General features: G+C 36.3%; 1 protein-coding gene across 5 annotated transcripts in view; it reads right to left on the bottom strand.

Moving 5' to 3' along the window:
• STAM2 (signal transducing adaptor molecule 2) overlaps positions 1–16,162 on the bottom strand; it is a 70,567-nt gene that overhangs the window by 10,029 nt on the left and 44,376 nt on the right. Inside the window, exons 9-15 of one of the 5 annotated variants that reach the window (XR_008711917.1) lie at positions 15,515–15,597; positions 15,293–15,380; positions 13,442–13,496; positions 9,158–9,311; positions 6,293–6,462; positions 4,849–4,914; positions 4,289–4,422 (exon numbers count right to left, since the gene is read on the bottom strand). Coding sequence is in view for 4 of the 5 variants with exons in the window: in XM_055572574.1 (XP_055428549.1) it covers positions 4,191–4,422; positions 6,293–6,462; positions 9,158–9,311; positions 13,442–13,496; positions 15,293–15,380; positions 15,515–15,597 (782 nt within the window). In the remaining variant the exon portion in view is untranslated. Of the gene's footprint in view, positions 1–2,556; positions 4,423–4,848; positions 4,915–5,121; positions 6,193–6,292; positions 6,463–9,157; positions 9,312–13,441; positions 13,497–15,292; positions 15,381–15,514; positions 15,598–16,162 lie in introns of those variants that run through there. The other 4 variants (XM_055572575.1, XM_055572574.1, XM_055572577.1 and 1 more) reach the window with 4 other exon arrangements.

The following is a 16,162-nucleotide window of genomic DNA, read 5'->3' as shown; positions in this document are numbered from 1 at the left end:
ATGCATTGGAGAAGGAAATGGCAACCCACTCCAGTGTTCTTGCCTGGAGAATCTCAGGGACAGGGGAGCCTGGTGGGCTGCCATCTATGGGGTCGCACAGAATCAGACACAACTGAAGCGACTTAGCAGTAGCAGTAGCTTCATTTATCCATACGATTTCATTATAGTTTGAAAAAGATAGTAAAAGTCTAGCAGCTGGACTTACTTATCTCAGAACTCTTGTGACAACTTTAGCCAGTCTTGTAAAAGTCTGGAATGCCCGGTATTCAGATTTCACCATAGACTTTTATCCAAGTTCATCAGTTTCCTAGTGCTGCCATAACAAGGTACCTCAAACAGAGTGGCTTAAAGCATTGATTTCTTGTGAGTTTTAGAGGCTAGAAATTTGAAATCAAGGGCCATGTTCCTTCTGAAGTCTCTTAGGGAAGAATCTGCCCTTGCTTCCTCCTGTTCTGATGGCCCCAGGCAGTCCTTGACTTGTGGTAGATTAATTCCCATCTCTGCCTCCATCTTCATAACTTGCTGGCTGTGTCTCTGTGTCTTCTCTTCTCATAAGGGCACTGTCATGGGATTTAGAGCCCACGCTAAATCCAGAGTGATCTCACCTTGAGATCCTTAACTATCTGCTGATTTTTTCCAGTTGAGTTCACAATCTGACATTCTAGGGGAGCATGAATTTTGGGAGGACACTGTTTATCCCAAGAGGAACTTCCTGACCCAGAAACTGAACTCAGGTCTCCCACATTGCAGGCAGATACTTTACCGACTGAGTATATGGGAATTTCTGTGGTGGATCAGACAGTAAAGCGTCTGCCTACAATGTGGGAGACCTGGGTTTGATCCCTGGGTTGGGAAGATCCCCTGGAGAAAGAAATGGCAAACCACTCCAGTATTCTTGCCTGGAAAATCCCACGGATGGAGGAGCCTGGTAGGCTATAATTCACGGGTTCACAAAGAGTCAACACGACTGAGCGACTTCACTTTCATTCATCCCACTACTCTATGTAAGCAACCTAATTTCTCTTTTTGACACAGTAAGGTTTTTTCAAAATGCAAATTTTAATTTGCTGGTAAGATTAGAACCAATCTTCTGTGGAGAACTTTATTTAAAAAATAAATCTTTAATCTTCAAAAGAAACTAAATCAAATCCCTAGAACTGAGTCCTCTACTTACTAAAACTGATATAAGTAAATAAGAAAAATGCCTTTTGACAGAAACAAAGCATGACAGATTGGTGCTATAGTATTTATAATTTATTACTTACAAAAATAACTTCAGCTTTCTCATCAAAATGACAATAAATCCTCTCCCAGAAGTCAGGGGCCTCGGCACAATTTTTACTGAGCACCTTCTTTTAAAATTCCTAAACCATAATTTTTAACATCTAAAATCAATTTTTAAAAAATTTGGACGGTGAAACTTTATAACTGTCTTCAAAATATACAGTGATATCTGTTATGTAGTCAGGTATCAATTGTTAATTGATAAGTATTATAATTATTTAATGTTTAAGTAATTTTATAAACAAGTTACCTAATTACAAGACAATGTTGGTACAGCATGTATTTTTCAAAGTGTAAGAACATATCTCACTTAATATAGTTTAAGATCTAGGGTAGATTTTTCCTACATTCATGAAAATTGTATTATAAATTGTCAGGAATTCTTTCTAATGTACCAAGATTTCCATATGAAAAAGTAGAAGTTATTTTTATTTTTTATATAAAATAGTTAAGTATGAACCTAATGTAGAAATCTGATGTTAGACAATTCTTTTGGCAGAAAACATTTAATTATAAACAGGTCTTAAACACATCCATAATATCATGAAAAAGAAAGAAAAATAACCCTGTTTTTCTTATTAACACCAAAAATATCATCTCAGTACACAGATTTAATAACATTTTTATACTATCAACAACCTGTAACACAAAATTCACTACAGTATGGCAAAAATAAAATTATTTTTAATTTAAAAGGGAGAATAAACTTCCAGATATATAAAATTTCACAGATAAATGCCAATATACACTATATACATGTTTCATGTTATATCATTCCAAAACTACATTAGTTGAACTTAAAAATGGTAGAACCCAAATTAGTGGGTGTGCAGTATTTATTGTAATTCAAAGACTTACACAGAATCAAGCTTTTACAACTCAGATCACAGTTATACATAAATTATTTACACAAACATTAAAATAACTATTAAATATTGTTTGGGAGGAAAATTTAAGATTTTTCATATATTATGCAAACGTTAATTATTATCAAGAGGTTTTGAAAATGTTTTTTCTGTTTTGTTTTCTTTATAGAAGATTCATTTCCAAAAAAGTAAGGTGCTATTTTAGAATTTCTTACAAGTATATAACTGAATTCACATGGAAGGAAAATACTGGATAAAAAACAGAAAACAGACATCAAAGGTTAAAAGTTTCTTTCCAGTTACTTATATCTGAAATAAAACAATGACAGAAATTGGGTTTTTCAAATTCTGCTTGTTTTTCCCTTTAAATGTAGACCAAGTAGTATATAGAAGACTGTTTTTTCCCAGAATATAGTTTCTTTGAAAAAGGAACATATTTATAATGGAATTTCTATAAATACAGAAATGACAAATATTTCCAGAGCACTATCTTCAAATGGATTCTTAGTAGAAAGATTAAGGGCTTTCTTTAAAAAACAATATAGAAATCTTGCTTCCATGCAAGTTTATATATTTTTGCAGCTTGCTGCATCTTAGTTTGAATATGGACCCCAGTGGTAACAGCGCCAAGTCATAACCACCGGAGAGCCAGGGAATTCCTGCTAGTTAAATTTTTAAAAACTTAACTTTACATCCATTGTTTCTCTCAGTTGAAATACCATGAATCTGTAAGCATATGTATTCACATTTTGTGCTATCTAGAAGGTTGGTAGATGATGCAGTAGTGGTCCAAATTCTTAGGAAAGAAAACAATCCCTACTGGTTCACTACCTAACTCCCAAAGTACGTGGAATTTTTAGCACTTCAAACTCACCTAGAACATAGGCTTCAGGAAACCTGTCTTGATGGCTTCCCTATAAATCCACTGCCTGTTATTATTCCACAAGCTCAAGATTACTTCTGAAAGCAATGGCCAAAATTGTCAACAGTCTGGCATACCAGTGGTACTCAAATCACCTTTTAAAAAAACAACACATCAGTAAAAACACACATTATTCACGCCTGGTATACACTGCATCAAGTTATTAGGAATGTCTCGTAGCTCAAATTCACACAGTCTGTAAAAAGGAAATGCAGTGTCTCTGCACACCATGCTGCAGAAAAACAAAACCAACCGACCGACCAAAAAAAAAAAACCAAACGGACCTTGTATCTTCATTAGATGCTGGCCAAAACCACTTGAAAAGGTTAAGTGACAATTCTAAATGCTAAGGACCCTTGTAGGAAAAAATGTTTTTTATTTTTTCCCCAGGGAATGGAAATGTTTCATGGGGCATCCCTCAACCCACTGTTGGCATGACTGGAGAACTGGCTAAACACTTTAACACACACCTGCATTTACATGGTCTTCACTAATAATAACAGAAAACATTTCTGTTCCTCCCAAAGTGCTCTTCCTTTCGTAGACAATTCTATGCTAATTATTACTCAACACATCACTGAGAGCAAAACTGACAGTACTGCAAACACAACTGCAATTTAAGGAAACAAAGGAAATACGCAGGGAAGCTAAATGCCTGCACAAAACATGTTCGCCTTTTTAAACAATGGTATGTGGGAAACTGAAAAAAAGAGAGCAGACAGAAAGTACTTAAAGGTTTCAGTGCTTTCCCAATTACCATGACAATTTAGGGGTAAATGCTGCTTTCCTTATACACTCCTACACTCCTATCTCTTGTTGTTTAGTGTCATAAGGCTACTTGTTTGTCCAGATTTGTGTAGAGAGATTTGAAAGTAAGAAAGAACTAACTGGAAGCAACTTGAAGCGGCCTCTGATCAAAAGTCTGACTTCAAACAAGCTGGTACTTGAAAAGAACTTTTTATAGCATAAAAAGAAAGACAGGTTTTTGTGCTTTATTTATTCATGGGTCTTTTCAGTTGAGAAAATTTTTTTTTCCTTCTTTTAATATTTTCAGATTATAATCACAAGGGTTGAGTAGTACACTTATGAAGGCTTTCAAGAAAATGCTTGGTTTGATTTTAAAGGAGAGGCTGCTGTTGATGGTAATTTGTTTGCTGCTGTGCAACTGAATGAGCTGGAACTGCCACCGGAAAGCCTGCCAACTGCGGCAAGTTGGAAGTAGTGTTCTGGTAAGATGACATATCCACAGACATCCCCATCTGCTGTGTGTAAGCAGCTGCACCAGGAGCTGATTGAAGGTTAGAGTTCTGGTTCATGTAAGTAGGATTGGAAATAGTGTCTTGTCCAGTGCTGCAAACAAAATTTTAAAAAGAAAACCATATTTACTTTGCATTGTCTGGGTTACGGTTGGAGATCAATCACTGTGACAAAATAAAAATGTCTTTTCCATATTTCTAAGTTTATATAGCTCTACTATTCTGATTATGATTTAACCACTCCAGCTATCCAACACTGTTAATGTAATTTTCATATTTGGGAAGAAGGATGTACTCCAAGTAAAATAAAATATACGATTATAAGGCCTATCTAATTTTTTTTTCCCCAAAATCTCTCATGGAAAACATTTGGAAATCTTCTGAGGAGATGCAGATTGTTTCTGCCCCTGGTGTTCTTGACCAGCTGTGGTGATAGCAGAGCCCCAGCTCAAGTACCCTTTGGCCCATTTTCCCCTGTCCCCTTCTCTCAGTCAGCACAGCGGAGACCATGTTTCCTTACCCACTCTTTACACTTTCCTCTGGTAGCGCCCTTTCCAAGCTGCCCCTGGTAGCTTAACCTGAATGCCTACATAAAAATAACACAAGCAGGGAGAATGTGAAATCCACACAGGACCTGAATCTACCCTCAACAGACTATATTAACACTCTGCAAAAAGAAAACAAAAAAATCCCAAATTCCTACTAAGTTGAAAATCACACCAAACTGCAGGTACACCTATTTGTTTCTATAATTACTATAGTGTAGCTTTTATTTTATTTATTTACTTTTTTGGCTGCATTAAGTCTTAGTTGTGGCACACAGGCTAAGCTGCCCCACGGCATGTGGGATCTTAGTTCCACAACCAGGGATTGAACTCATGTCATCTGCATTGGAAGGCGGATTCTCAACCACTAGACCATAATGAAGTCCCAACATAGTGTAACTTTTAAAAGGGGCTTCCCCAGTGGCTATAATTGCACCAAATATACTGCTTCAATACAGGAGGATTAATGTCTATACTCTATAGTTTTTCTCTCTGTGATTCCTAATGTCACCCAGGATAACAAAATTTTTACATTTTAACTGAGTTAAACAGCAGTATGAACAGATTTATTTAATTACCAGATAATATCTAAAATTTATACTCATGGAATATAAGAGTGGGAAGAGATTTTCGAGATCATTACATATGACTGTACTAAACAGACATTTTGTGTTAAGCAAAGTTAACAGAAGGCAAGATTCAAACATGGTTTTCAGAATAGAAGTGAAGAATATAAAAAAATCAGACGACAAATTCCACAGCTGAAACATACTTCTTTTAAGAGTCAAAGCAGCAAAGGTTTTTGCTTTTTAGGAATACACATTCCTGAAATATGTCTGAGACTACTTTGTTGTTGTTATTCAGTCACTCAGTCATGTCGACTCTTTTGCGACCCCATGGACTGTAGCCTACCAGGCTCCTCTGTCCATGGGATTTCCCAGGCAGGAATACTGGAGTGGGTTGCCACTTCCCGTCTTCATTGAGACTACTAATTATAGCACCGTGCTAAGTATATCATTGGCTTGTTTCTATACGGGAAGTGAAAGTGAAAGTGAAGTCAGTCGTGTCCGACTCTTTGTGGCCCCGTGGCCTATAGATTACCAGCCTCCTCTGTCCGTGGGATTTTCCAGGCAAGAGTACTGGTGTGGCTTGACATTTTCTTCTCCAAGTTAGCTTATTTTTTTCCCAGGGACCCAGACTATAATCCAGGTCTGGGCACCATCTCAGTATGGGTAGCAAAGCTAAGACAGCAGTATTCCTATCTCATGGGATCTTGAATGAGCACTTCTATAACTTCATCTCAACAGCAAAAGAGGGCACTATTATTATAAAGAAAAGGGTCTAATTATTCTCCTTCTGAACATCTGTGAAAATTTAATGTATATAATTACAAAATTAACATAGCTCCCCAAAACTTACCTTAAGTACGGAATTTGAGCAGGCTGTGTTGTCACTGAGGAATTCACAGTTGGAGGCAGAGATCTCAGTGGACCAATCTGATCCGGTCCTAGGCTGTAGCTTGGGGCAACCGTGACTTGGTGAATACTTTGACCCATATAGTTTCCACCATGTGGTTGAACTGGGTATGTCTGTTAACCAAGGAGAAAAGGTTGACTCACTGATTTCCCAAACTACTGCCTAGCAATACATTAAAACTTTAAAAGACTTAAATGAAATAAAATGTTATAGTTCTTTGGAGAGCAATCTGATTTCACCAATCTGTCCACACTGGTATAAAACGTGGAGCACTTTCACATTACAGTGCCAAATCCATGGAAGTTTATGATTTACTTGCTCATTCTTTTATTTTGCAGTGGGATGAAAGGAAGGGAGGTTGTGTATTTTTAAGCAGCAGGTTGGAATTCATCTAGGCTGTCTATTACTAGGTAACATGTCTTGCTGTCAAGCCACTGAAGACTATATACTCCCTTGAAGTCAGCACAGTATCACTTCAAGTCACCATGAGAGAGATGACCTTCACCCCTATCTCAGGGTGCCTTATTCAACTTCTTAAGAATGAAACTTAAAAGAATAAGTTGAAGGATAAGTGGTATCAAGGCAGGGTGCAGGCCCTCTCTGGCAATGCCTCCTTCATCCTTCCTGCAGGACAGATAGGACAAAAGGAGAGAAGAATTCTGGGTAAAGGAGATGTGCCCTCAAGAACTAGCAACATGGTCTAAGTCTCTTTGGATATTTATATGTATGTGTGCCCTACTTAATTTCCAGGGTAACATCTCTTTCAGGACAGGCTCTACAACCTGCTTACAAAATACAACATTCAAAATAACTGCATGTTTAACAAGTATCATATAGTAACTATCATCACTCCAATTTTAAACTAAGCTATTTTTAAAGCAAAGACCAATAACATGAAAATGTAGAATTCTAGAAATGCCAAATCAACTACTACATTGACAACTATAATTATGGGAATTCCCTGGCAGTCCAATGGTTAGGGGGCTTCCCTGAGAGCCCAGTTAGTAAAGAATCTGCCTGCAATGCAGGAGACCCCAGTCCAATTCCTGGGTCAGGAAGATCTGCTGGAGAAGGGACAGACTACCCACTCCAGTATTCTTGGGCTTCCCTGGTGGCTCAGCTGATAAAGAATCCACCTGCAATGTGGGAGACCTGGGTTTGATCCCTGGGTTGGGAAGATCCCCTGGAGAAGGGAAAAGTTACCCACTCCAGTATTCTGGCCTGGAGAATTCCATGGACTGTATAGTCCATGGGGTTGTAAAGAGTTGGACATGACTGAGCGACTTTCACTTTCTTTCCAGTGGTTAGGACTCCATATTTTCATTGCTGAAAGGATGGGTCTGATCCTTGGTTGGGAACTAAGCTGGGCAGTGCAGCCAAAAATTTAAAAAGGAAAAAAAAAATCATACTACCTCCTTAGCAGACACACACAGCCCATTGACAACAGGCTTAGATGGTGGGAGTGGACCTCTTCTGCACGTTAGGATTCCTGAATGGCCTTCACAGATGCAGCTAATGGTGTGTTACTCTAACTTTTTCTAGTATGAACTTTCCTTTTTCAAATTAGAATAGGAACTTTAAATATTTCAAATGTTATTATGCATGAATAATATAGATAACATTCTATGAAGAATCAAACTAGACAGAATGCTAACTTTTTAAAGGAATAAGTTGTGCTTAGCGAAACACGGATTGTAAACAGTATGCAACTAAACATAAAAATCTGACACAGGAAGGACACAGGAAGGACCCTTTTCAGACACACAAAGTAGTAAATGCAACATCTAGTCCTATAACACAATGCTGCATTTTGTTTTGTTTCATGTTCACAGCAGCAGCAGATAAACAGAAGCAATACTGAATAAACTCCAGCTGTCTTTTGCACCCAGAAGTCCTTTCTACCCTCACATGTAATGACTCGCATCATTTTCAGAAGTTCGGGGAACACCATATTTGATAAATGCATCTTGTCTGATGTGACAGTTACCATAGTAACTATTCTTTTTTTACTTAACAATTACGTTGTGTCAAGTCACCTAGATTATGCATCCACATTCTGTTTCTCCTTGGTGTCTCCTTCACACACTCCTTTACATACCAGTTTTCATACATTAACATGAAATTTGTTCATCCAAGCTCATTCTGAATTCAACTGCTAACTGGCTGAAATTTGAAAAAGGCTTTAGAATACCGGATACTGACAAATATAAATATTCACTTCAGCTGGGAAGCACAGAAAAGGTGTAAAAAGCCCTGGAAAAGATGTTCATGAAAGGGTCATGGAACCTGTATGTATAGATCTGCATCATATTCTCATCATGTGTGGATTTTTAACAGTGTAAGCCGTACATCTGAGAAAATATAAAGCATGATCTGAGAACAAAATACGTTCTTTAGGCCTTTTTAATCATCATAGAAGTTAAAGAAATCTTAACATAAATTTAAAATAAATGTTAGATTTTGCTTGCTGAGCAACAGGAACAGCATCAGTACCACATTTGGAAGACTCCTGACATGCCAGGCTCTGTCCTAAATTAAAGGGTTTATACTTACAAAACCTTATGAAGAACAGAACTCCACTCATATATTTAATGGTCTCTTAATTATGTCATAAATGAACTAAAATATATTTGTGAAATATAAGTGTCTAATTGTCCTGGTGAACACTTAACTGTTTATCCAACATTTTTCTGATGAAGATGGATTTTATAATGTTATTCATGGACCATAGAAATTTTAATACTATGCTTTTTTTTAAGTTAAAACTTTTTCTAAATCTTGAAAAATGTTCTCAAAAGATATGCTCACCTGAATTGGAACTCCAGCTGATGAAGTTGGGTAATGTGCTGGATGGTGGATCTTTGAATAGACTGCATATACTGGCGCTTCATTCATCAACTTATTATAAAGTTCCAAAGCTTCTAAGACTTTTACATTCAATTCAGACAATTCTGAATGCTTCCTGATATAGAAGAAAAGCTCTTTAATATTTTTCAAAGTTTTTAAGCATTTAAGCATATTTTTAGCAGCATACCGGACTAATGAAAAGAAGGGCTTCCCTGTGGCTCAGATGGTAAAGCGTCTGCCTACAATGCGGGAGACCCGGGTTCAATCCCTGGGTCGGGAAGACCCCCTGGAGAAAGAAATGGCAACCCACTCCAGTACTCTTGCCTGAAAAACTCCATGGACTGTCGCCTGAGGAACCTGGTAAGCAACAGTCCATCGAGTCGCAGAGTCAACAGTCCATGGAGTTGCAGAGTCGGACATGACTGAGCAACTTCATTTTTCACTTGGCAACATAAATTATTTTTTAAAATTTACATTTTCTATTCATATTTTAAAAATTCTACTATGAAAGAATATTCAAACAGGGAAAACAGGAGGAGGAATTATTTACTTCATGTAATGACTGGGCTGATATAACTTCATAATACTAGGGGAATTCCTTTCCACAACTCATAAAATGCAACCAATTCATAATTTTGGTGCTAGGAGAATTTTTTTCTTATGTTACAGGTTTCTGTTAAAAATTCAATTACAAACAAGAGTAATTTTTGAATTTAGGAAGAGTCCAAGTCTTAATTAAAAATCTTAGTAGAAAAAGAAAGTACTCAGGCAAGGCCCAGAGCCAAGTGTGAGATACAATATGACTGAGATATAAGCACATTCACAAACAAAATGACACATTTTTATTTGCTTATACTCATGAAAGGCTCAACTAAAAAAAATTAATAATTGTCCTTGAAAATGCAAATGAAAAAAAATGTATACATAAACTAGTCTCTACAGCTTGTTCATTGGTTTCTTTTGAAAGTGAGTGAATATAGGTCAAAATAATATTTTCAAGTTTGCATCTTCAAATCTGCCCAGGAAATTGCAAAGCCAGTCCTTTCAACTTGGTACAGTTCTGCTATCATTCTGGGGTAATAAAGAACTCCTTTTACAACAAGGGAGTTGTTGTAAAGTTCATAAAAGTTCAATGGCCACTTAATCTGGCCTAAAGCACCCACAAATCTGTTTATTAATGTAGCTTTTAAAATATATACAGAGAGAGACTCAAGAGACAAGAAGCAAAGCAAGCAGCCAGACAAAGGGCTACCCAATATATGACCTGGACTGAGTCCTACCAGGACTTGTCACCTTTCCTCTATCAGAGACTGTTATGTCTGAAACAAAAAGTGCTGTTTGCTCTCTTGCATGTGTGACTGTATCAAGAAGGCTGAACTCTACTTTCAGAAATATTGGTTGTAAATTGCACAGGAAGTTTCAGAAATGAGCGTCCATGCTAACACATGTGTCACTAGGAACCATAGGCTCTAAGAACCAGAGTCCATATAAGCCAGTATTATACTAATGAAACACCAGAACAACACTGAAGGGCAGGTTGAATGCACACTTGAGATCACCTTCAAGGATTTGAGACACAATCCCAAAGCAGTAACAAATTTTTACTAAATTGTGCCTGACACTATCCTGGGATAGAGAAATTAGGCAAAAGTATCATTCTCTCCTTCAGAAAGACTGTAGTCTGTTAGGAAGACAAGGCCTGAAAAATAGCAAATGATATAAGATAGCACATAACCGAATGCAAAGTTCAGTGAAATAGGTAGGGGACCGAAGAGTTTAGAGGAGGGAATTAATGTGATTATCAAGGCTTTATGGAGAAGCCAGGACTTAAGCTGGTATCCCAGGAAAGATGGAAAGGTCAAGCAAAAAAGGAAGACCAAGTCAGGTCAGTGGGACAGTGTAAATCAAGGCAATTGAAAGAAACAAGAAGGGTACACAAGGGAAGAGTGAAAAGGTGGTAGAAAAGGCACTTTGACAGAGGTGGTAAAAAATGGTTTTTGGAAGGCAGTAGGAAAGAACATTAATACAGCCTGAAACACAGTTAAGCTCAGGCTATGGATCTTTCTTCAATAACTCTATCTACACCTTTTTTTGAAGTCAATTTACATGTTTACCCAATATAATTTCCTAGTAGGATAAATGCTACAAAATTTCATTCTGTACAATGACAGAAATGAAAGCTAAAATTTAATATTCTGACAGTAAAGTTATTTTTCTGCTTAGGAAAAACAAACTAATGGTGATCCATTCAAGGGAGGAAACAATATTTTATTCATCTCTGAATGCTCAACAAGGGTATATAGTCAATAAAAATTTGTTGAAGAATAACAAGAATTTTCCAAAACAGGAGCTGCATCTGCAGTCAGTGGGCATGAAACAGAAAATGCCAGCTGGCCTATTCAGAGACTGAAATTAAAGAGAGAACTCGTTAACAGGTGAGCTTTCACTCAAAAAAGTAATATTGTAAGTAAAGAATATCTTCAGAGGAAAACAATTAAAATAATAGAGCGATTATTTGTTTTCCTCTGAAAATATTCTTGACAAAAATAAAATTATACTGTCATCTCTGGCTTTTTTCACTACATGTCAATAGATGTTTCTCAATGATAATGCTTTTTACTGTAGAATGTGTGAATGTATAATTTTTTTAAAACCAATCTCACATTGAAAGACATTTTAGTTACTTTCAAGTTTGTTATTATAAATAACACTGAAGAACACCCAAAGAGCTAAATCTGCATATATCCCTATGTATTTAGTATGGGCCTGAAATTGCTGAGTTAAAAGATACGGACTATTTTTAGTCTTTAGAAAGGTTTATAATAATTGCAGCCCTAGCCACACCTAAGATAATACTATTTTCTTTTTAATCTTTTAAAAAAATAATTTTATTTATGTATTTATTTGGCTGCGCTGGGTCTTCGCTTCTATGTGGGCAGGCTTTTCTCTAGTTGTGGTGAATGGGGGCTAGCTGCGGTGCGCCAGCTTCTCATTACGGCGGCTTCTCTTGTTTCTGAGCACAGGCTCAAGAGGGTTCAGACTTCAGCAGCTGCAGCATGTGGGCTCAGCAGTTGCAGTTCCCTGGCTCTAGAGCACAGGCTCAGTAGTTGTGGTACAAGGCTCAGCTGTGCTGTGGCACATGGGATCTTCCCAGACCTGGAATCGAACTGTGTCTTGTGCATTAACAAGCAGATTCTTTAGCACTGAGCAACCAGGGAAGCCCTCTTTTTAATCTTTTCCATTTGATTATTCACTAACCATTAACATACCTGCACTGAAACCAAAATAACAAATTAACAGTACATACTCCATGCTTTCTCCAAAATAAGACCAAAAAATATGATGAAATTGACACCATAATTTCATTGACTGAGACAGGGATTTATTTTTCATTTCTATAGAAAATACAACAACTTTATTTAAAAAAAAAAAAAAAGTCCTAGGGAACAAAGATTATAATCCTCAGTGACTAGGAAAAAACCTTGCTACTACTTTTCTCTGGTAAAGGCAGATAAGAAGCAAAATAGCTCCTGTTCTTCCTATGCTGTTTTATACCCAAGTTCAGTAAACAGATACTAGAAAGGGATGATGGTGGGACACTAAAACCTTCTTCCTTGTCTGCCATTCACCATGGATGCCCCCTCTGACTTAAGATATAAAGCTGTGAGGAATAAGAGAAGGGGCAAAACTAAGTTAAAAGCTCAAAACACTGACAGTCTGACCTTCAGGGCTGCTATCTCTAAGGAAGAGTAAGACTCGATGGGATAATGAAATTAAAAGGACAACAGAAATACAGAAATATAAGGAAGAAATATGAGAAGAGAAGGTGTGTAAATCGGATTTAGAGTAAAAAAAGATATTTCACTGTAAAGTTTTAATACTTTTCATTATATACGACTTCAAAAAATACTACTTTTCATTATATAATAAAACAGTGCTTGCCTATGATTCATGTTCTATTTTGTGCTCTGTTCAAATTTACTCTTCATTATTCATTATCCCTCAACTCCAGCCCAAGTACAAAAATGAAGATAGGAGTCCATCATTCTACATATAATACACTGCCATGAAAAAAGCTATTACCAAACTCAGAAGTACCATTCTATTAGTCTGTAAGGGTTTTTAGAAACAGAAACAATTTCAAAAGACTGAACAGTTCCACAAAAACTTTCTAGCTTAAAGTTCTGCCAAAACAAGTCAACATAAGAAAACTATACTTGTCATTTCCTGCATGAAGAATCTCACCTATCAATCTCTTCAAGTTTTTCATCTATCATTGGACCCATCTGTTGGCAGATATCTGTAAACACAAAAATATTTAAAAATCTTGAAACTAAAAAACCAGTTTAAGTCAATTTCAACAATTTTTAACAACAGAGCACCAATATGTAACACCATGTAAAATATAAAGAGAATTAAGTTATGTTAGAGAAAGGACTGCAATAGACCAAACAGTAATACTATTCAGCACTAATATTAATATCATGTGACCAAGGCAAAGTAAAAATCAGAACAGAAATGCCACCATGTTCTTTCAAAGTACTACTTTATAGATTGAAATTTGGAGTTATGTCAAAAACCTTAAAAATACTTAGAATACTATTATTAGCTACAATAAAATGAACTTGTCACAATATATAAAATAATTATATACAGATTAGATATGAAAATTTTTCATTTATTTAAACGATTTCAAAATAACAGTTTTATATCTCCAAATGTAAACACTGATACAGTAGCACAATATTCTATATTCATAACCAGATTTTCTTCTATGAAAAATTTAATAACATTTATACAAGACTGCTGGGAGAAATATCAATAACCTCAGATATGCAGATGACACCACCCTCATGGCAGAAAGCAAAGAAGAACTAAAAAGCCTCTTGACGAAAATGAAAGAGAGTGAAAAAGTTGGCTTAAAACTCAACATTCAGAAAACTAAGATCATGGCATCCAGTGCAATCACATCATGGCAAATACATGGTGAAACAATGGAAACAGTGAAAGACTATTTTGGGGGACTCCAAAATCACTTCAGATGCTGACTGCAGCCATGAAATTAAAAGATGGTTGCTCCTTGGAAGAAAAGCTATGACCAACCTAGACAGCATATTAAAAAGCAGAGACATTACTTTGCCAACAAAGGTCCATCTAGTAAAAGCTGTGGTTTTTCCAGTGGTCATGTATGGATGTGAGAGTTGGACTATAAAGAAAGCTGAGCACCAAAGAACTGATGCTTTTGAACTGTGGTGTTGGAGAAGACTCTTGAGAGTCCCTCAGACTGCAAGGAGATCCAACCAGTCCATCCAAAAGGAAATCAGTCCTGAATATTCATTGGAAGGATTGATGTTGAAGCTGAAACTCCAATACTTTGGCCACCTGATGAGAAGAACTGACTCATTGGAAAAGACCCTGATGCTGGGAAAGATTGAAGGTGGGAGAAGGGGACGACAGAGGATGAGATGGTTGGATGGCATCACCGACTCGATGGACATGAGTCTGAGTAAGCTCCAGGAGTTGGTGATTGACAGGGAAGCCTGGCGTGCTGCAGTTCATGGGGTGGCAAAGAGTCAGACACAACTGAGCGACTGAACTGAACTGAAACATTTATCCCAGAGATTTTTCTCCCAATGGATTTTTTAAAAAGGCACAAAAACATCTATTTTAATTGCTTCAAATTTCTTAGAGAGTAAAAAGACACATCAGCATGTATCAAATACCCCTACATTACACAGTAAAGATAGATCATGTATAATTTTGACCTTTAAAATTCTGATACAAGAGAATAAGAAGAGGAATAAGAATTTCCAACATTTTGCTCAGTTACTTTATGATGCTATTTCTAATTCTGTCCTTTTCTGAACTGCAAATTTCATGAGTGGGCTTACAGAGAAGTAAAGACTTCCCCAATGAACAGGATAGGCAGGTTGTAACATCTTCCAAGTCATATGTTTACTATTTTACTACACTAGTCTACTTCCCACCAAAGATTTCTAATCTCTGGAAGCAACCCAAGGCAGAAAAAATTTAAGACATTATAAATTGCTAAAACATTAAATGACATCAAGGTAATCCCTAATATTCACTTAGTACCTTCTAAGTCCAAGAGGTCTTGAGAATCTGGTTTTGAATCTGTTGGATCTATACTCTGCAGTACCTGCAGGGCTCTATCCATCTTATCCTAAAAAAGTAACAGGACACCTTACAAAGAGTTTTAATTTCAATGATTATAAAAATTTATTTTCAAGCATTCTCAAGAATAACACATTTTAAAAGTCTTGACAGTTTAACCATTAAACAAAAGAATGACTCTACCTCATCTATATAAACAGGCTCAGGCTCTGATTTCTTAATTTCCTCCTCCTCATCATCAATTATATTCAATTTGTCCACAGCTGCTATGGAAACAAAGTAAACTTTAAGTTCCTCAGTATTCACTTTGGTAGTTTAGTCATTAATTTATAAATAGCCTGTGATTATTCATAATTAAAAAAAAGGAAACTCTAAATAATAACATTTCATAATCAATATAATCATAACATTTCATAATCAATATACGTTATTACATATGGTCATTGATTCATGCCACAACTATCTATTTAGCCCTTACTATATGATAAGCATTGTTCGAGGCATTGAAAATACACTAGTGAATAAAACAAACAGGAATCCTTACCCTGATATAACTTACATTTTAGTGGAACAAGTAAGCAATATTAATGGCAACTGTCATTACAGGCACCTTCCTAAAACTGAGTGTTATTGCTAGGGTGAAAATATATATACGAGAGTAGAGTATTATCTAATTAGCTAATTTCAGAGTTAAATCTATGAACTACACTCTTTCCTGCTATAAAAAATTATTTTCTACATGTAAAAAAATTAAAAGAGAGACCTGATTTCAACCTGATAATAGTTACAGCAACACAAAACAAAAACTTTTCTTAGAAAAGAGGTTGAAAA

This window comes from Bubalus kerabau, chromosome 3 (assembly GCF_029407905.1).
Source record: "Bubalus kerabau isolate K-KA32 ecotype Philippines breed swamp buffalo chromosome 3, PCC_UOA_SB_1v2, whole genome shotgun sequence".
NCBI classification, from domain to species: Eukaryota; Metazoa; Chordata; class Mammalia; order Artiodactyla; family Bovidae; genus Bubalus; species Bubalus kerabau.
This window is presented reverse-complemented; position numbering and strand designations above follow the sequence as displayed.